Consider the following 22,097-nt stretch of genomic DNA (forward strand, 5'->3'; position numbering starts at 1 on the left):
CTTATGATGATGTAAGACAGTATATTTAGCTATGATAGTAAAGTATATACATTAAGATAATTTAAAGTAGTACATTTATTCATAATAGTGTAAGATGGTATATTTAGTTATGATAGTGTAAGATACTACATTTAGTTATGATAGTGTAAGAGAGTACATTTAGTAATGATATTATGAGTTACTACATTAGTTATGGTAGTGTACGATAGTACATTTAGTGATGATAGTTTATGACTATGGCACTATGCGTGCATAGTGCCATTGTACAAAGGCAAAGGGGATAAGAGTGAGTGCTCAAATTACAGAGGTATAAGTTTGTTGAGTATTCCTGGTAAATTATATGGGAGGGTATTGATTGAGAGGGTGAAGGCATGTACAGAGCATCAGATTGGGGAAGAGCAGTGTGGTTTCAGAAGTGGTAGAGGATGTGTGGATCAGGTGTTTGCTTTGAAGAATGTATTTGAGAAATACTTAGAAAAGCAAATGGATCTGTATGTAGCATTTATGGATCTGGAGAAGGCATATGATAGAGTTGATAGAGATGCTCTGTGGAAGGTATTAAGAATACATGGTGTGGGAGGCAAGTTGTTACAAGCAGTGAAAAGTTTTTATCGAGGATGTAAGGCATGTGTACGTGTAGGAAGAGAGGAAAGTGATTGGTTCTCAGTGAATGTAGGTTTGCGGCAGGGGTGTGTGATGTCTCCATGGTTGTTTAATTTGTTTATGGATGGGGTTGTTAGGGAGGTAAATGCAAGAGTTTTGGAAAGAGGGGCAAGTATGAAGTCTGTTGGGGATGAGAGAGCTTGGGAAGTGAGTCAGTTGTTGTTCGCTGATGATACAGCACTGGTGGCTGATTCATGTGAGAAACTGCAGAAGCTGGTGACTGAGTTTGGTAAAGTGTGTGGAAGAAGAAAGTTAAGAGTAAATGTGAATAAGAGCAAGGTTATTAGGTACAGTAGGGTTGAGGGTCAAGTCAATTGGGAGGTGAGTTTGAATGGAGAAAAACTGGAGGAAGTGAAGTGTTTTAGATATCTGGGAGTGGATTTGGCAGCAGATGGAACCATGGAAGCGGAAGTGGATCATAGGGTGGGGGAGGGGGCGAAAATTCTGGGGGCCTTCAAGAATGTGTGGAAGTCGAGAACATTATCTCGGAAAGCAAAAATGGGTATGTTTGAAGGAATAGTGGTTCCAACAATGTTGTATGGTTGCGAGGCATGGGCTATGGATAGAGTTGTGCGCAGGAGGATGGATGTGCTGGAAATGAGATGTTTGAGGACAATGTGTGGTGTGAGGTGGTTTGATCGAGTGAGTAACGTAAGGGTAAGAGAGATGTGTGGAAATAAAAAGAGCGTGGTTGAGAGAGCAGAAGAGGGTGTTTTGAAGTGGTTTGGGCACATGGAGAGAATGAGTGAGGAAAGATTGACCAAGAGGATATATGTGTCGGAGGTGGAGGGAACGAGGAGAAGAGGGAGACCAAATTGGAGGTGGAAAGATGGAGTGAAAAAGATTTTGTGTGATCGGGGCCTGAACATGCAGGAGGGTGAAAGGAGGGCAAGGAATAGAGTGAATTGGAGCGATGTGGTATACCGGGGTTGACGTGCTGTCAGTGGATTGAATCAAGGCATGTGAAGCGTCTGGGGTAAACCATGGAAAGCTGTGTAGGTATGTATATTTGAGTGTGTGGATGTATGTATATACATGTGTACGGGGGTGGGTTGGGCCATTCTTTCGTCTGTTTCCTTGCGCTACCTCGCAAACGCGGGAGACAGCGACAAAGCAATAAAAAAAATTATTCCCTGGGGATAGGGGAGAAAGAATACTTCCCACGTATTCCCTGCGTGTCGTAGAAGGCGACTGAAAGGGAAGGGAGCGGGGGGCTGGAAATCCTCCCCTCTTTTTTTTTTTTCCAAAGGAAGGAACAGAGAAGGGGCTGGATGAGGATGTTTCCTCAGAGGCCCAGTCCTCTGTTCTTAACGCTACCTCGCTGACGCGGGAAATGGCGAATAGTATGAAAGAAAGAAAGAAAGAAAGAAAGATATATATATATATATATATATATGGGGATAGGGGATTAAGAATACATCCCACGTATTCCCTGCGTGTCGTAGAAGGCGACTAAAAGGGGAGGGAGCGGGGGGCTGGAAATCCTCCCCTCTCTCTTTTTTTTTTTTATAATTTTCCAAAAGAAGGAACAGAGGGGGCCAGGTGAGGATATTCCAAAAAAGGCCCAGTCCTCTGTTCTTAACGCTACTCGCTATCGCGGGAAATGGCGAATAGTATGAAAAAAAAAAAAAAAAATATATTATATATATATATATATATAGATATATATATATATATATATATATATATATATATATATTATCCCTAGGGATAGGGGAGGAAGAATACTTCCCACGCATTCCCTGCAGGGTGGTCCTAGTTTAAGTTGTATAACATGTTGGTCTTACTTCATATATTGAATAGATTATTGATTTTATACACTTCTGCTTCTGCCACCTTAGTGAGGTAGCATCAGGAACAGACAGACAAATGGATCATTTCACTCATTCTTTTTTAAGCTATCATGCATAATGCTCCAAAATCAGAGCCTGCCATCCACAGCCAAACCACACAGACTAATCATGGTTTCCTTGACTGCTTCATTACTGGTTTGCATATTGACACCATCTCACCCCCTGTATACCACGTCAGTCCAGTTCATTTTATCCTGTGCTTGCCTCTTACCATTCTGAGAATCCAGGCCCTAATACATATCTTACAGCTTCTTCACTCCTTCCTTCCATCTCCTCCATGTTCCTAACACTTCATCTACTTTATTTAAAAACATTAACTGGTTGGTTACAGTATTATGAGTTTTATTTCTTCCTTAAACCCCCCCCACCACCACACCACCACCACCACACACACACACACCACACACACACACACCACACACACACACACACACACACACACACTCACACACACACACACACTCACACACACACACACATCCATCCAACTCTCATTCTTGATAAACTAATTTGAAATCCATGTATTTTTATTTGAGTTTCCTTTAAGGTTATAAACACTGCCTTTTGTTTTTACATATATATATTCACAAATACAGAATCTGCATACACTCAACTTTTTATTTTATGGTTCCTTTACAGACATGCAGTACCCATTTTCATTTCTGAACTACAGAAGTGGGTGTCACAGCATTCCAGTGATACGTCCACAAAGATATTTGAAGAAACCACAACTGAGGGAGAAGTGCCTGTTTACAAGTTGGTGGAACCAAGCAAGGTTGGTGATTTATTCAGTTTATTTATGTATTTATTTATTTACTTTTATTTACACAGTAAGGTGTCCTTCTTTGACCATAAGTCTTTTGTATTCAGATTTTATTGTTGCTGATGGCTGGTAAGTGTATGTGTGGAAATGACACCAATGTTGTGTTCTTTGTGGTCCTTCATATGGGGAGAAGAGGAGATTAAGAATAGTATCCATGTATCTTTTGCAATATGTAAGAAGCAGCTATTAGGATCAAGAGTAGGAAGCTGAAAACCCTCCTTTCCTGGGAGCAGAAGAAGGAGCTAAGCAAGGAGTGCTTCTCAAATTCGTAGGCTTGGATGTTTGATGTAACCAGGATGAGAAGGGCGAGATAAGTATTGTGTTTAGGAGAGGAACCTGCATGCTTTGGCTCTGAATGAAACTTTGTTAAAGGGGAAAGGGGAAGAATGATTTGGAATGTCCAAGAGGTAAAGTCTTGGGTAGTTAGTGTAAAAGTCTTAGCTTTGTTGGGATTGATTGTGAACGGTGTATGAAGGAAATAGTGTGAATAATGAATATAAATGTACTTTCAGTCATTAATTACCACATATGTCCTTTTTTTCCTGTTTAGTTTAGGATGGCACTTGTTGACTCTTCCTTCAACATTTCTTTTGGTAATCTGTTTTTCGTACTTGCAAATATTCAAGACTAATCACATAATTTGAAACAATGCTAAAAGATTTTTGCATGAGGTTTTGGCATGCATAAAAGTGAAGTGGTTGCCTTTGGTGTTTGTTCAGAAATGAGAGTGTTATAAAAGACTGTAGGTATGTATTTCCTTGCTAAAGATTGAAGGGAACATAAATGGCTGAATATTGGTTAAGAGGTTGGAGATCACAGCTGGTTGAGTATGAGATGAGCTGGGATGCTTTATAATTGTATGTTGTGTTGTTTTCTGGTCTTCACTGAAACTTTGATGTGAAATAAAGTTGAGAAAGGAAGCAAAAATGGATGCAACTATTACTGATATGGAAGACGATAATCACAAGCCAAATGTGTTAAGATTATATGGAATAGGGAGTTCAGGTTGATATTGTGTGAAAGGTCTCTTTGGATTGAATGGTTCATTTAAAGCTGAAATCAGAGTAAGAGAAGGATACTTTGCTTTCGTTTATGAGATCTTTATAGTAGGTGTATATAGGTGTAGTGGTTGGCCATACTGTTTGGTGTGTTGAATTAAAAGACTGATTGGAGGGAGTAAAGCTACAGTTTAGAGATAATGCATTTATTTTTGATATAAGGTAGTGTATTTACTTATGATGATGTAAGACAGTATATTTAGCTATGATAGTAAAGTATATACATTAAGATAATTTAAAGTAGTACATTTATTCATAATAGTGTAAGATGGTATATTTAGTTATGATAGTGTAAGATACTACATTTAGTTATGATAGTGTAAGAGAGTACATTTAGTAATGATATTATGAGTTACTACATTAGTTATGGTAGTGTACGATAGTACATTTAGTGATGATAGTTTATGACTATGGCACTATGCGTGCATAGTGCCATTGTACAAAGGCAAAGGGATAAGAGTGAGTGCTCAAATTACAGAGGTATAAGTTTGTTGAGTATTCTGGGAAATTATATGGGAGGGTATTGATTGAGAGGGTGAAGGCATGTACAGAGCATCAGATTGGGGAAGAGCAGTGTGGTTTCAGAAGTGGTAGAGGATGTGTGGATCAGGTGTTTGCTTTGAAGAATGTATTGAGAAATACTTAGAAAAGCAAATGGATCTGTATGTAGCATTTATGGATCTGGAGAAGGCATATGATAGAGTTGATAGAGATGCTCTGTGGAAGGTATTAAGAATACATGGTGTGGGAGGCAAGTTGTTACAAGCAGTGAAAAGTTTTTATCGAGGATGTAAGGCATGTGTACGTGTAGGAAGAGAGGAAAGTGATTGGTTCTCAGTGAATGTAGGTTTGCGGCAGGGGTGTGTGATGTCTCCATGGTTGTTTAATTTGTTTATGGATGGGGTTGTTAGGGAGGTAAATGCAAGAGTTTTGGAAAGAGGGGCAAGTATGAAGTCTGTTGGGGATGAGAGAGCTTGGAAGTGAGTCAGTTGTTGTTCGCTGATGATACAGCACTGGTGGCTGATTCATGTGAGAAACTGCAGAAGCTGGTGACTGAGTTTGGTAAAGTGTGTGAAAGAAGAAAGTTAAGAGTAAATGTGAATAAGAGCAAGGTTATTAGGTACAGTAGGGTTGAGGGTCAAGTCAATTGGGAGGTGAGTTTGAATGGAGAAAAACTGGAGGAAGTGAAGTGTTTTAGATATCTGGGAGTGGATCTGGCAGCGGATGGAACCATGGAAGCGGAAGTGGATCATAGGGTGGGGGAGGGGGCGAAAGTTCTGGGAGCCTTGAAGAATGTGTGGAAGTCGAGAACATTATCTCGGAAAGCAAAAATGGGTATGTTTGAAGGAATAGTGGTTCCAACAATGTTGTATGGTTGCGAGGCGTGGGCTATGGATAGAGTTGTGCGCAGGAGGATGGATGTGCTGGAAATGAGATGTTTGAGGACAATGTGTGGTGTGAGGTGGTTTGATCAAGTAAGTAACGTAAGGGTAAGAGAGATGTGTGGAAATAAAAAGAGCGTGGTTGAGAGAGCAGAAGAGGGTGTTTTGAAATGGTTTGGGCATATGGAGAGAATGAGTGAGGAAAGATTGACCAAGAGGATATATGTGTCGGAGGTGGAGGGAACGAGGAGAAGAGGGCGACCAAATTGGAGGTGGAAAGATGGAGTGAAAAAGATTTTGTGTGATCGGGTCCTGAACATGCAGGAGGGTGAAAGGAGGGCAAGGAATAAAGTGAATTGGATCCATGTGGTATACCGGGGTTGACGTGCTGTCAGTGGATTGAATCAAGGCATGTGAAGCGTCTGGGGTAAACCATGGAAAGCTGTGTAGGTATGTATATTTGAGTGTGTGGATGTATGTATATACATGTGTACGGGGGTGGGTTGGGCCATTTCTTTCGTCTGTTTCCTTGCGCTACCTCGCAAACGCGGGAGACAGCGACAAAGCAATAAAAAAAAATTATTCCCTGGGGATAGGGGAGAAAGAATACTTCCCACGTATTCCCTGCGTGTCGTAGAAGGCGACTGAAAGGGAAGGGAGCGGGGGGCTGGAAATCCTCCCCTCTTTTTTTTTTCCAAAGGAAGGAACAGAGAAGGGGGCTGGATGAGGATGTTTCCTCAGAGGCCCAGTCCTCTGTTCTTAACGCTACCTCGCTGACGCGGGAAATGGCGAATAGTATGAAAGAAAGAAAGAAAGAAAGATATATATATATATATATATATGGGGATAGGGGATTAAGAATACATCCCACGTATTCCCTGCGTGTCGTAGAAGGCGACTAAAAGGGGAGGGAGCGGGGGGCTGGAAATCCTCCCCTCTCTCTTTTTTTTTTTTATAATTTTCCAAAAGAAGGAACAGAGGGGGCCAGGTGAGGATATTCCAAAAAAGGCCCAGTCCTCTGTTCTTAACGCTACCTCGCTATCGCGGGAAATGGCGAATAGTATGAAAAAAAAAAAAAAAAAATATATATATATATATATATATATATATATATATATATATATATATATATATATATATATATATATTATCCCTAGGGATAGGGGAGGAAGAATACTTCCCACGCATTCCCTGCAGGGTGGTCCTAGTTTAAGTTGTATAACATGTTGGTCTTACTTCATATATTGAATAGATTATTGATTTTATACACTTCTGCTTCTGCCACCTTAGTGAGGTAGCATCAGGAACAGACAGACAAATGGATCATTTTCACTCATTCTTTTTTAAGCTATCATGCATAATGCTCCAAAATCAGAGCCTGCCATCCACAGCCAAACCACACAGACTAATCCATGGTTTCCTTTGACTGCTTCATTACTGGTTTGCATATTGACACCATCTCACCCCCTGTATACCACGTCAGTCCAGTTCATTTTATCCTGTGCTTGCCTCTTACCATTCTGAGAATCCAGGCCCTAATACATATCTTACAGCTTCTTCACTCCTTCCTTCCATCTCCTCCATGTTCCTAACACTTCATCTACTTTATTTAAAAACATTAACTGGTTGGTTACAGTATTATGAGTTTTATTTCTTCCTTAAACCCCCCCCCCCACCACCACCACCACCACCACCACCACCACCACCACACACACACACACACACACACACACACACACACACACACACACACACACACACACACACACACATCCATCCAACTCTCATTCTTGATAAACTAATTTGAAATCCATGTATTTTTATTTGAGTTTCCTTTAAGGTTATAAACACTGCCTTTTGTTTTTACATATATATATTCACAAATACAGAATCTGCATACACTCAACTTTTTATTTTATGGTTCCTTTACAGACATGCAGTACCCATTTTCATTTCTGAACTACAGAAGTGGGTGTCACAGCATTCCAGTGATACGTCCACAAAGATATTTGAAGAAACCACAACTGAGGGAGAAGTGCCTGTTTACAAGTTGGTGGAACCAAGCAAGGTTGGTGATTTATTCAGTTTATTTATGTATTTATTTATTTACTTTTATTTACACAGTAAGGTGTCCTTCTTTGACCATAAGTCTTTTGTATTCAGATTTTATTGTTGCTGATGGCTGGTAAGTGTATGTGTGGAAATGACACCAATGTTGTGTTCTTTGTGGTCCTTCATATGGGGAGAAGAGGAGATTAAGAATAGTATCCATGTATCTTTTGCAATATGTAAGAAGCAGCTATTAGGATCAAGAGTAGGAAGCTGAAAACCCTCCTTTCCTGGGAGCAGAAGAAGGAGCTAAGCAAGGAGTGCTTCTCAAATTCGTAGGCTTGGATGTTTGATGTAACCAGGATGAGAAGGGCGAGATAAGTATTGTGTTTAGGGAGAGGAACCTGCATGCTTTGGCTCTGAATGAAACTTTGTTAAAGGGGAAAGGGGAAGAATGATTTGGAATGTCCAAGAGGTAAAGTCTTGGGTAGTTAGTGTAAAAGTCTTAGCTTTGTTGGGATTGAGTGAACGGTGTATGAAGGAAATAGTGTGAATAATGAATATAAATGTACTTTCAGTCATTAATTACCACATATGTCCTTTTTTTCCTGTTTAGTTTAGGATGGCACTTGTTGACTCTTCCTTCAACATTTCTTTTGGTAATCTGTTTTTCGTACTTGCAAATATTCAAGACTAATCACATAATTTGAAACAATGCTAAAAGATTTTTGCATGAGGTTTTGGCATGCATAAAAGTGAAGTGGTTGCCTTTGGTGTTTGTTCAGAAATGAGAGTGTTATAAAAGACTGTAGGGTATGTATTTCCTTGCTAAAGATTGAAGGGAACATAAATGGCTGAATATTGGTTAAGAGGTTGGAGATCACAGCTGGTTGAGTATGAGATGAGCTGGGATGCTTTATAATTGTATGTTGTGTTGTTTTCTGGTCTTCACTGAAACTTTGATGTGAAATAAAGTTGAGAAAGGAAGCAAAAATGGATGCAACTATTACTGATATGGAAGACGATAATCACAAGCCAAATGTGTTAAGATTATATGGAATAGGGAGTTCAGGTTGATATTGTGTGAAAGGTCTCTTTGGATTGAATGGTTCATTTAAAGCTGAAATCAGAGTAAGAGAAGGATACTTTGCTTTCGTTTATGAGATCTTTATAGTAGGTGTATATAGGTGTAGTGGTTGGCCATACTGTTTGGTGTGTTGAATTAAAAGACTGATTGGAGGGAGTAAAGCTACAGTTTAGAGATAATGCATTTATTTTTGATATAAGGTAGTGTATTTACTTATGATGATGTAAGACAGTATATTTAGCTATGATAGTAAAGTATATACATTAAGATAATTTAAAGTAGTACATTTATTCATAATAGTGTAAGATGGTATATTTAGTTATGATAGTGTAAGATACTACATTTAGTTATGATAGTGTAAGAGAGTACATTTAGTAATGATATTATGAGTTACTACATTAGTTATGGTAGTGTACGATAGTACATTTAGTGATGATAGTTTATGACTATGGCACTATGCGTGCATAGTGCCATTGTACAAAGGCAAAGGGGATAAGAGTGAGTGCTCAAATTACAGAGGTATAAGTTTGTTGAGTATTCCTGGTAAATTATATGGGAGGGTATTGATTGAGAGGGTGAAGGCATGTACAGAGCATCAGATTGGGGAAGAGCAGTGTGGTTTCAGAAGTGGTAGAGGATGTGTGGATCAGGTGTTTGCTTTGAAGAATGTATTTGAGAAATACTTAGAAAAGCAAATGGATCTGTATGTAGCATTTATGGATCTGGAGAAGGCATATGATAGAGTTGATAGAGATGCTCTGTGGAAGGTATTAAGAATACATGGTGTGGGAGGCAAGTTGTTACAAGCAGTGAAAAGTTTTTATCGAGGATGTAAGGCATGTGTACGTGTAGGAAGAGAGGAAAGTGATTGGTTCTCAGTGAATGTAGGTTTGCGGCAGGGGTGTGTGATGTCTCCATGGTTGTTTAATTTGTTTATGGATGGGGTTGTTAGGGAGGTAAATGCAAGAGTTTTGGAAAGAGGGGCAAGTATGAAGTCTGTTGGGGATGAGAGAGCTTGGGAAGTGAGTCAGTTGTTGTTCGCTGATGATACAGCACTGGTGGCTGATTCATGTGAGAAACTGCAGAAGCTGGTGACTGAGTTTGGTAAAGTGTGTGGAAGAAGAAAGTTAAGAGTAAATGTGAATAAGAGCAAGGTTATTAGGTACAGTAGGGTTGAGGGTCAAGTCAATTGGGAGGTGAGTTTGAATGGAGAAAAACTGGAGGAAGTGAAGTGTTTTAGATATCTGGGAGTGGATTTGGCAGCAGATGGAACCATGGAAGCGGAAGTGGATCATAGGGTGGGGGAGGGGGCGAAAATTCTGGGGGCCTTCAAGAATGTGTGGAAGTCGAGAACATTATCTCGGAAAGCAAAAATGGGTATGTTTGAAGGAATAGTGGTTCCAACAATGTTGTATGGTTGCGAGGCATGGGCTATGGATAGAGTTGTGCGCAGGAGGATGGATGTGCTGGAAATGAGATGTTTGAGGACAATGTGTGGTGTGAGGTGGTTTGATCGAGTGAGTAACGTAAGGGTAAGAGAGATGTGTGGAAATAAAAAGAGCGTGGTTGAGAGAGCAGAAGAGGGTGTTTTGAAGTGGTTTGGGCACATGGAGAGAATGAGTGAGGAAAGATTGACCAAGAGGATATATGTGTCGGAGGTGGAGGGAACGAGGAGAAGAGGGAGACCAAATTGGAGGTGGAAAGATGGAGTGAAAAAGATTTTGTGTGATCGGGGCCTGAACATGCAGGAGGGTGAAAGGAGGGCAAGGAATAGAGTGAATTGGAGCGATGTGGTATACCGGGGTTGACGTGCTGTCAGTGGATTGAATCAAGGCATGTGAAGCGTCTGGGGTAAACCATGGAAAGCTGTGTAGGTGTGTATATTTGCGTGTGTGGACGTATGTATATACATGTGTATGGGGGGGGGTTGGGCCATTTCTTTCGTCTGTTTCCTTGCGCTACCTCGCAAACGTGGGAGACAGCGACAAAGTATAATAAAAAAAATAAAAATAAAAATAGTTTATGACTACTTTTCGTTAAGTAAAGTGAGTACATTTGGTTTAGATAGTGTAAAGTAGTACATTTAGTTACAATATTTTATGATATAGTGCATTTAGTTATGATAATGTAAGAGAGATTTAGTGTGGCAGGGAATGCAAAGGGATTGAGTCATGGAGCAATAAAGTGGGTGAAACAATACTTTGTGGTGATTTTGGCAGGGAGAAAGAATGCGGGACGGAGTTTACAAGGAGAGTGTATGATAGTATGATTAAAGAAGGTATTGTGAGAGGAGGATGACCACTTTGTCATGGAGAAACAGAGTTGAAGAGTACTGGAGGGAGTAAAATGGTTGAAGAGTCTATGGAATGGTGTATGCAAAGGAGGCTTGTCAGAACAGATATTAATGGAGACTCTTTTGCCGTGGTCACCTCCTTGAAGGAAGTTCCTTAAGGGAATGGACATCAGAGATATAGATAGGTAAATATGTAAATAGAAAATGTAAGATAGTGCATTTAGTTAGGGTAGTGTAAGATAAAACATTTAGTTAAGATACTGCATTTAGTTATGGTAGTGGAATGTGTTGAAAGACAGGCTGCTATATGGACCTGCAAGAAAAGTGCCAAGAAGAAAGAGTATGAACTTCCACCTGGAGTAGAATATATTTTAGGAGGAGATTGAACTTGGTCTGAAATTATAAGAAATAGAAGAATTGTAGTTGAATAGATAATGTGTATGGGTGATTTGAACATAAAGATGAGACTGCAGTATCTTGTAAGACATTCAGCATTCACAGTCAAAGGATCTACATTCTGTCTTGGATGAATTACTTTGCAAATATCTAAAGAGTGTCACCTGCTGTGGTATGCAAAAACTATCATCATTGGGGCTTTACTGACTGCTTTCTCTAGCAAGGTTGTGGATCCACTCAAGAATAAATGTTTTCAAGATGCTGCTGATATGTTTTGGTTAACTGTCACAGTTTGTGCATCTGTTTACCATGTATGCATAGAACCTTGGTTTGACAAAAGCTTTAGAATTTTTCAGTATCTAGAGATGTACTTGAACATGACAGCAGGAGGATTGGTTGAATTATTTGTAATAACCCAAAATTATTTTTTATGTAAAAATGAGTTTTCAGTTACCAGATAAGATACGTAATGCACATCCAGAATTTTTTTTATGTACTATCCTTTGTTGCAGATACCACAAGTTGTTAAGTTTGATCCTAAAGGGGGATATGTTCATAACAACTTCATCATCATTGGTCGTAACAACCAGCAGTGGTGGGCTACTCTGTTTGAGGAAAATTTCAATGATTACTACATAAGTATGATTACATGTAAGCTATCCATTCTTCCTTTATATTTAGTTATCATACATGATAAAACTCATTTCATCTTTACAGTTAGTGCCCATTTACTGATCATCTCATTATAAGTACACAGTAACAGAGCCTCTTGAAATGCACTTCCTAAACCTAACTGGATTTTCATGACTCAGTTCATATTCTACATGAAGATGAAACCTGTCATTGATGATGAATCAGCTTTTTTGTACAAGAAGTTTTATAGAACACTTTTGTAGAATTTATGCATTTATGATTGTTTCACTGGGAATGGATGAAGGCTAGCAAGTATGAATATGTACATAAGTATGTATATATGTATATGTCTGTTTTGAATGAGTGTGTTAGTGGGTTTGATGCACAAGACCGGGTTATAGTGATGGGTGATTTGAATGCAAAGGTGAGTGATGAGGGAATAATTGGTATACATGGGGTGTTCAGTGTTGTAAATGGAAATGGTGAAGAGCTTGTGGATTTATGTGCTGAAAAAGGACTGGTGATTGGGAATACCTGGTTTAAAGAGCGAGATATACATAAGTATACGTATGTAAGTAGGAGAGATGGCCAGAGAGCATTATTGGATTACGTGTTAATTGATAGGCGCGCGAAAGAGAGACTTTTGGATGTTAATGTGCTGAGAGGTGCAACTTGAGGGATGTCTGATCATTATCTTGTGGAGGCAAAGGTGAAGATTTGTAGGGGTTTTCAGAAAAGAAGAGAGAATGTTGGGGTGAAGAGAGTGAGCTTGGGAAGGAGACTTGGGTGAGAAGTACCATGAGAGACTGAGTACAGAATGGAAAAAGGTGAGAACAAAGGAGGTAAGAGGAGTGGGGGAAGAATGGGATGTATTTAGGGAAGCAGTGATGGCTTGCGCAAAAGATGCTTTTGGCATGAGAAGCGTGGGAGGTGGTTTGATTAGAAAGGGTAGTGAGTGGTGGGATGAAGAAGTAAGATTATTAGTGAAAGAGAAGAGAGAGGCATTTGGACGATTGTTGCAGGGAAAAAATGCAAATGGGTAGGAGGTGTATAAAAGAAAGAGGCAGGAGGTCAAGAGAAAGGTGCAAGAGGTGAAAAAGAGGGCAAATGAGAGTTGGGGTGACAGAGTATCATTAAATTTTAAGGAGAATGAAAAGATGTTTTGGAAGGAGGTAAATAAAGTGCATAAGACAAGGGAGCAAATGGGAACTTCAGTGAAGGGGGCAAATAGGGAGGTGATAACAAGTAGTGGTGATGTGAGAAGGAGATGGAGTGAGTATTTTGAAGGTTTGTTGAATGTGTTTGATGATAGAGTGGCAGATATAGGGTGTTTTGGTCAAGGTGGTGTGCAAAGTGAGAGGGTTAGGGAAAATGATTTGGTAAACAGAGAAGAGGTAGTAAAAGCTTTGCGGAAGATGAAAGGAAGCAAGGCAGCAGGTTTGGATGGTATCGCAGTGGAATTTATTAAAAAAGGGGGTGACTGTATTGTTGACTGGTTGGTAAGGTTATTTAATGTATGTATGACTCATGGTGAGGTGCCTGAGGATTGGCGGAATGCTTGCATAGTGCCATTGTACAAAGACAAAGGGGATAAGAGTGAGTGCTCAAATTACAGAGGTATAAGTTTGTTAAGTATTCCTGGTAAATTATATGGGAGGGTATTGATTGAGAGGGTGAAGGCATGTACAGAGCATCAGATTGGGGAAGAGCAGTGTGGTTTCAGAAGTGGTAGAGGATGTGTGGATCAGGTGTTTGCTTTGAAGTATGTATGTGAGAAATACTTAGAAAAGCAAATGGATTTGTATGTAGCATTTATGGATCTGGAGAAGGCATATGATAGAGTTGATAGAGATGCTTTGTGGAAGGTATTAAGAATATATGGTGTGGGAGGCAAGTTGTTAGAAGCAGTGAAAAGTTTTTATCGAGGATGTAAGGCATGTGTACGTGTAGGAAGAGAGGAAAGTGATTGGTTCTCAGTGAATGTAGGTTTGCGGCAGGGGTGTGTGATGTCTCCATGTTTGTTTAATTTGTTTATGGATGGGGTTGTTAGGGAGGTGAATACAAGAGTTTTGGAAAGAGGGGCAAGTATGCAGTCTGTTGTGGATGATAGAGCTTGGGAAGTGAGTCAATTGTTGTTCGCTGATGATACAGCGCTGGTGGCTGATTCGTGTGAGAAACTGCAGAAGCTGGTGACTGAGTTTGGTAAAGTGTGTGAAAGAAGAATGCTGAGAGTAAATGTGAATAAGAGCAAGGTTATTAGGTACAGTAGGGTTGAGGGACAAGTCAACTGGGAGGTAAGTTTGAATGGAGAAAAACTGGAGGAAGTGAAGTGTTTTAGATATCTGGGAGTGGATTTGGCAGCGGATGGAACCATGGAAGCGGAAGTGAATCATAGGGTGGGGGAGGGGGCGAAAGTTCTGGGAGCATTGAAGAATGTGTGGAAGTCGAGAACATTATCTCGGAAAGCAAAAATGGGTATGTTTGAAGGAATAGTGGTTCGAACAATGTTATATGGTTGCAAGGTGTGGGCTATGGATAGAGTTGTGTGCAGGAGGGTGGATGTGCTGGAAATGAGATATTTGAGGACAATATGATGTGGGAGGTGGTTTGATCGAGTAAGTAATGTAAGGGTAAGAGAGATGTGTGTTAATAAATAGAGTGTGGTAGAGAGAGCAGAAGAGGGTGTTTTGAAATGGTTTGGTCACATGGAGAGAATGAGTGAGGAAAGATTGACCAAGAGAATATATGTGTCAGAGGTGGAGGGAACGAGGTGAAAAGATGGAGTGAAAAAGATTTTCAGTGATTGGGGCCTGAGCATACAGGAGGGTGAAAGGCGCGCAAGGAATAGAGTGAATTGGAACGATGTGGTATACTGAGGTTGACGTGCTGTCAATGGATTGAACGAGGGCATGTGAAGCATCTGGGGTAAACCATAGAAAGTTCTGTGGGGCCTGGATGTGGAAAGGGAGCTGTGGTTTCAGTGCATTATTACATGACAGCAGGAGACTGAGTGTGAGCGAATGTGGCCTTTGTTGTCTTTTCCTAGCACTACCTCATGCACATGAGGGGGGAGGGGGTTGTTATTTCATTTGTGGCGAGGTGGCGATGGGAATGAATAAAGGCTGACAGTATGAATTATGTACATGTGTATGTATGTACATGTCTGTGTGTGTATATATATGTATACGTTGAGATGTATAGGTATGTATATGTGCATGTGTGGACTTGTATGTATGTACATGTGTATGTGGGTGGGTTGGGCCATTCTTTCGTCTGTTTCCTTGAGCTACCTTGCTAACGCGGGAGACAGCGACAAAGCAAAATAAATGAAATAATAGTATATGTCTATATATGTGCATGTATGGGTGTGCAAGGAATAGAGTGAATTGGAACGATGTGGTATACCATGGTCGACATGCTGTCAATGGATTAAGCAGGGCATGTGAAGCGCTGGGGTTAACCATGGAAAGTTTTGTGGGGCCTGGATGTGGATAGGGAGCTGTGGTTTCGGTGCATTATACATGACAGCTAGAGACTGAGTGTGAACAAATGTGGCCTTTGTTGTCTTTTCCTAGCGCTACCTCTCACCCATGCGGGGAGAGGAGTTTGTTATTTCATGTGTGGCGGGGTGGCGACGGGAATGAGTAAGGGCAGACAGTATGAATTATGTACATGCGTATATATCTATATGTCTCTTTGTGTATATATATGTATACGTTAAGATGTATAGGTATGTATATGTGCTTGTGTGGACGCCTATGGATATACATGTGTATGTGGGTGGGTTGGGCCATTCTTTCATCTGTTTCCTTGCGCTACCTCGCTAACACGGGAGACAGCGACAAAGTATGATTAAATAATTATAAATATGTGTATATGAGTGGATGGGCCATTCTTTCTCTCTTTCCTGGTGCTACCTCACTGATGTGGGAAATAGCGATTGAGTGTAATAAAAAAAAAATTTTCTCATGTTGATCCAAGTCTCATGTGTAGTTGGATTACCTGTTGTTAAGGTTACACCAGCACCAAATAGGGCCATAAATATTATCATTTGAGTATTTCATTTGGTTCGTCATATGGATCACTATGAGGAGAACCACTTTCCCCACACACTGCTGAATTTTTACAAATACTGTAAGTAACTATTCATACACAGGATTTGTACCATTTGATTAACAATGATTTTTTCTTTTTCAATAGCTAGCAAGAACAGTCAGCGCTACCATCCTTTGGTTATATCACCCAGGGGCCGATGTGTAAGTGGTGGGGAAGCGTCTTACACCCGAATAGATAACAGTAGTGCCATTAGTGCAATAAATACTCCTTGCGCTGTGCCTCAGAGTGGAACAACCTCTTCTGTTCCAAGTGGCGGAAGTGTTACTTCATCAGCTGTCACAATTTCCTCTCCTGTAACTGTTCCTTCAACACCAACAAGCTTGTCAAGTGCTATGGGACCGTTTTGGTCATATGAAACCTCAGATGTGCTCTTCATTCCTCGCCAAAAGTTCCTCTTAGCTACACTTTGTGGACTGGAGGTAAGAGTTTTAGTTTTTTCTTTTACTCATCCCAGTAGCATTACTGATGAAGTCAGAATAATTTTGTAAGCCTAAGCATCAGATATTAGCAATCACAGATATGAACCTTCAGCTATTTGTTATCAAAGTCATGAAGTGTATGTTAAGTTTATCTCTTATATTGTTTGATTTCATCTGACTCTTGTATAAGGTAGACCAATTCTATTTGAAATCTTAGTTCCTTACATTTAGAATATTTTGATAGTTCAGTACTTTGTTTCATACCTATCCTTAAAGATTTCAATAATTTCCTTCAGGGTCAGTCTGTCCTTCAAGCTGGGAGAATCTCTTGATCCCTAGGAGTCTGAATCCTCTAACCCTTTGATCTCTGGTGAGGTTATAGCCCTTCACCTTTTGGTACTACCCATTCAGCAATAGCAGCCTAGCTTGCTGAAGCCAGCCAGCCAGCCCCCTTGACGTCCTTGTTCTAAGACTTATGAAGAGGCCAGGCATCCTACATTTGGCCTACGAGATGATGATGATATCGCTGGGTGAGCTTTGCTGATTGGCAGAAGGCAGACCCACAGAAGCAAGGCTGCTGCTACTGAATGGGTGGTTAGCAAAGGGTGAAGGTCTATAACCTCACCTGAAGGCAAGGGGTTAAAGGAGTCTGACCTCAAGGGATCAAGAAGATTTCTCAGCTCATGGGGCATCATCACTGGGAGAAACAGTTTTTCATTCTTCAAAGCTCATTTTTTAATCATGTGTTACTTATTCATATAGATTTATTTTCATGTTAAAGTATTTATCTGGGTATTTTATTTTCAGCTGGTTATCCACACATACAATTGGACTAAGGAACAGTGTGACAACCTGCATTCAGCTATGACACGTTTAGGTCAATGGTCCACTGCCCGAAATCGATTACTTTCAACCATTGTTCTTCAGAAGATGGGGCTATATCACAACCAGCCATTTGTATGGAAGGACTCAAAGAAAAAAGAAGAGGTTTGCCATCTATCTATCTATATCTCAGATGCTTGTTCCCTACAGGAACTCCTTTAAGGGGATGGCCATGGCAAAAGTCTCCATAACGGGTGAATTTAGTGCCACATTGTATCCTTTAGTGCCTTACCCTTAACTGGCCACTGGCAGAGGGCAACTGTAGCACAGTGGTTTCAGAGGCTCCTACCTAATGTTCCTACCGACTGCTTCTACCTAATGCTCCAACCTATTACTTTTACCTAATGCTTCCATGTGATATACCTACTTACTACTTCTACTTAGTGCTTCTGTCTAATGTTATTACCTACTACTTCTATCTATTCCTCCTACCATTTTGCCAAAAGGTAGGGCTAACGCATAGTGCTTACTGCATGAAAAATCTAATGTTACAAAAACTAGGTTGTGTGAGGTAAGTGTTCTCAAGTGTTATGTGTGACAAGGAGAGATTGTATTATTGTAGACAATGCCATCAGTCCACATGTGGGTGAGGCAGAAAGAAAAGGCAGCTACCTGGGTCAGAGGCATGTAATTTGAGAACCACTGAAGTGATGGCTCACTGTGCTACCATCACAAACACTTCCAATACCCAGGCAGTTAGTACTGATAATATACCCCCTTGGTCAGTGGCTGCCTACCAACTACTATCTACTAAGTGGTTTGCTTTATGAGTGTATTTCTATTTACTGCTTCAGGAGTGTAGCAAGAGGAATGCATTGCTTTGTTCCTCTCTACATGCTGCTTTGTCTGTGTAACCAAAATACTGATAGCATTAGAGCATAAGTATTATTTATCATCTCTTTGACTTATGACAGGTCTTTGTCATTATCAGGTCAAAATCTGATTAGATTTTCCAATCCCATGCAAAGCAGAATAGACACATTCCTGAAACGTTGACCGTTAAATGAAATTCCACTGAGCTAATCCCATTTTCCATATATTTCTCTCTGTTTCTGTCTGTATTCATTACTCCAGTCCCTGTTTGATAAAGAGGATCAGGTACATACAGTGTGCACAACATCACTCACATACATCCTTAGCCATTGATTTGGCTCTATTGTTGATGAACCTATATATATGCGAATGAATGTGGATGAAGTGTGTAAAGAGGGCAAATTAGAGAAGGGTAGGACTAAGGGAAAATTACATATTATTAGCAGTGTGGAAACTGAGATTATTTAGTAGATCACCTTTGAGAATAATTTTAAAGAGAAGATTATCACTGAGATAAGGGGAACTCTCTACTTCCTAGTGACTGAGACCAGCCTGTGTACTAATTAAGAATTTTTAGTAAAATCAATCATATATTTGATATGAGAAAAAGTTGTCCTAGTTTACAAATTAATTCTCTGCCTTTTCTACAGGATAGCAATCCATACGTTGGTAATCCAGCATTTGTGGATGGACTGATAAAACTCCAGGCCCCAGGAAGAGATGTAACTGTAAACATAGACAGAGGCAACAGAAGAGCTCAGGTTTGTTTACATTATGTTCATTAATACATGTTGTTTTTAGTTGTTATTTTTTTCACTTGATGTTCTTGCCCATTCAGACCAGTAAGGAGTTGCCATCATTATTTTGCAAGTTTTGAAACCCACAACGCCGGGATTATTTTCTTACATGTCTTGCATGCAGTCTAATAAGTGTCACATTATGAATAGAAAAAAGAAATAGAAATATTTGTTACCAAAATGATTTGATATTCATTATATGATATAGGTATATTGAAAAAATTAATGTGAGAAAAGTAACTAAGATTATAGTTGATTCTTTTTAGCAGGATAGGGAGCCAAGGAATTTTGTGCTCCAAGCCATTCTGTCTAGGTTGGTTTGCATACAAGACAACAAAGGGAAATCAGGGGCATGGAAGCTAAAACAAGTCGAAAACTTACATTTTGACTCAAGCCATTGACATCTCCACAGGCATGTGTATATTGGAGCATGGGAAATATCTTCACTTTCATACATACTGATAGAATATCTTCCTACAGTATCAAGGGTTAGTTCTGGGAAGAGTTGGGAGAGGGTGTCAAATCTCTTCACAAGACACATCATGCTGAATTACCCTCCAGGCGTAAGACTAGGAGGTAGAACATAATTTGTGTAGATGTTACTGTCATCACCACATATTTCTTTGTTTCTCCCCTCTGCAGTCTGTCTCATGAGTATGAGAAATTTTCTTTAGTAAGTCTGTGGTTAGGACATTCCAGCCATCATTAATTCTCAGTATCAACAGTGTTATCAATCATATTATCTCATTCATTGAATACTCTTGTAAAAGATAAGTTTCTTTGTAGAATATAAGTTTGTTAATTTCATTTTATGTCCTCTGGTTGTTCAGTCCTTGCAGCTTCAAAGAACTTTCATCATTAACACTATCAAACAGGGCTAAAAACTAAAAGGTAGTGATTAGGGTACTCTTTACTCGTCTTTTCATGGTGGACAAATTTCTATTTCTATTTTGCTTTGTCGCTATCTCAGGCGTTAGCGAACGCAAGGAAAAAGACGAAGGAATGGCCCAACCCACCCACATACACATGGCTCCTAAAGGCCGTGTAGACATTGTTTGCATTCATACATTCCAGACAGTTTTGCCTTAGGCCACTCTGTTTGAAGTAGAACTCTAGATTCAAAGGATGCTGATTTCTGGAGTTAAACAGTAGCATACACTTAGAGGAGAAACAAAGTGGAAGATATGCAAGGGAAGCATATAAAGACATGGTAACTGGAGACTTTTGTTGTGACCACTCCTTTTGATGGTAGTTCCTGGAGGGAGTAGGCATCAGGGATATAGATGAATAGATAGATTAGATAGTGCACTTTGAGTTATTGCTCAAGGGGTATTCGTTCAAAGGTAATTCATTAATAGCTTTATCAAAAAAATAACCAAGGCTCTTCATTTTCAGAAGTACTACTGAAACATTTTCTTTTTGAATCAAGATTAATCATAGAAAATTATTTCCCTCTAGGGAATGTTGTCAGTGCCTGGCCTCACTGATATCTACAAAGAAAGCCGACCTCCAAGAACTCTGAAAAATTCTCATTATTGCAATCTGAAGGATTTGGAACTCAGGCACGGAACTCAGATGACAGAAATCAGACGGCTCGTTCTACAAAAAGGTATTTGTATTTCTGCTTTTATTTGTGTTGATTTTTAAAGACATTGATGTGCTAGATATTATTTGCATCCAATGAATCATAAGTAAATTGCCATTAATGGTCGTCCCGGGAATATGAAAAAATTAGGCGAAGCTATGTGAAGGTCTGTGAGACCTGGTTGTGGATATGAGGCTGTTCTGAAGCCGCCTTGTTCCTCCCGGCTGATGCTTTGTGCAAGCCACCACCCTCTCGCTCACCACTCTCCCATACAGTTAACCAGATACACTCAATAAACTTTATTATTTTTCATTTATTATACTTTGTCACTGTCTCCCGCATTAGTGAGGTAACGCAAGGAAACAGACGAAAGAATGGCCCAATCCACCGACATACACATGTATATATGTACGCATCCACATACGCACATATACATACCTATACATCTCAACATATACATATATATATACACGCACAGACATATGCATATATATACACATGTACGTAATTCATACTGTCTGCCCTTATTCATTCCCGTCGCCACCCCGCCACACATGAAATAACAACCCCCTCCCCCCGCATGTGCACAAGATAGTGCTAGGAAAAGACAACAAAGGCCACATTCATTCACACTCAGTCTCTAGCTGTCATGTATAATGCACCGAAACCACAACTCCCTTTCCACATCCAGGCCCCACAGAACTTTCCATGGTTTACCACAGACGCTTCACTTGCCCTGGTTCAATCCATTGACAGTATGTTGACCCCGGTATACCACATTGTTCCAATTCACTCTATTCTATGCACATCTTTCACCCTCCTGCATGTTCAGGCCCCGATCACTCAAAATCTTTTTCACTCCATCTTTCCACCTCCAATTTGGTCTCCCACTTCTCCTCGTTCCCTCCACCTCTGACACATATATCCTCTTTGTGAATCTTTCCTCACTCATTCTCTCCATGTGACCAAACCATTTTAAAACACCCTCTTCTGCTCTTTCAACCACACTTTTTATTACCACATATCTCTCATTTCCAACACATCCACCCTCCTCCGCACAACTCTTTCTATAGCGCACGCCTCACAACCATATAACATTGTTGGAACCACTATTCCTTCAAACATACCCATTTTTGCTTTCCAAGATAACATTCTTGACTTTCACACATTTTTCAATGCTCCCAGAACTTTCGCCCCTTCCCCCACCCTATGATTCACTTCCACTTCCATGGTTCCATCCACTGCCAT

The 22,097-nt window shown here is 40.0% G+C and overlaps 1 protein-coding gene across 1 annotated transcript in view; it reads left to right on the forward strand.

The window, feature by feature from the left end:
* The window catches only part of LOC139761194 (KICSTOR complex protein SZT2-like), a 388,469-nt gene that overhangs the window by 281,806 nt on the left and 84,566 nt on the right, over positions 1-22,097 (forward strand). Inside the window, exons 56-60 of the mRNA XM_071685224.1 lie at positions 12,117-12,255; positions 16,438-16,772; positions 17,580-17,759; positions 19,118-19,228; positions 20,723-20,873. Coding sequence (XP_071541325.1) covers positions 12,117-12,255; positions 16,438-16,772; positions 17,580-17,759; positions 19,118-19,228; positions 20,723-20,873 — 916 coding nt within the window. The remainder of the gene's footprint in view (positions 1-12,116; positions 12,256-16,437; positions 16,773-17,579; positions 17,760-19,117; positions 19,229-20,722; positions 20,874-22,097) is intronic.

This window comes from Panulirus ornatus, chromosome 39 (genome assembly GCF_036320965.1).
Source record: "Panulirus ornatus isolate Po-2019 chromosome 39, ASM3632096v1, whole genome shotgun sequence".
Classification (NCBI taxonomy): Eukaryota; Metazoa; Arthropoda; class Malacostraca; order Decapoda; family Palinuridae; genus Panulirus; species Panulirus ornatus.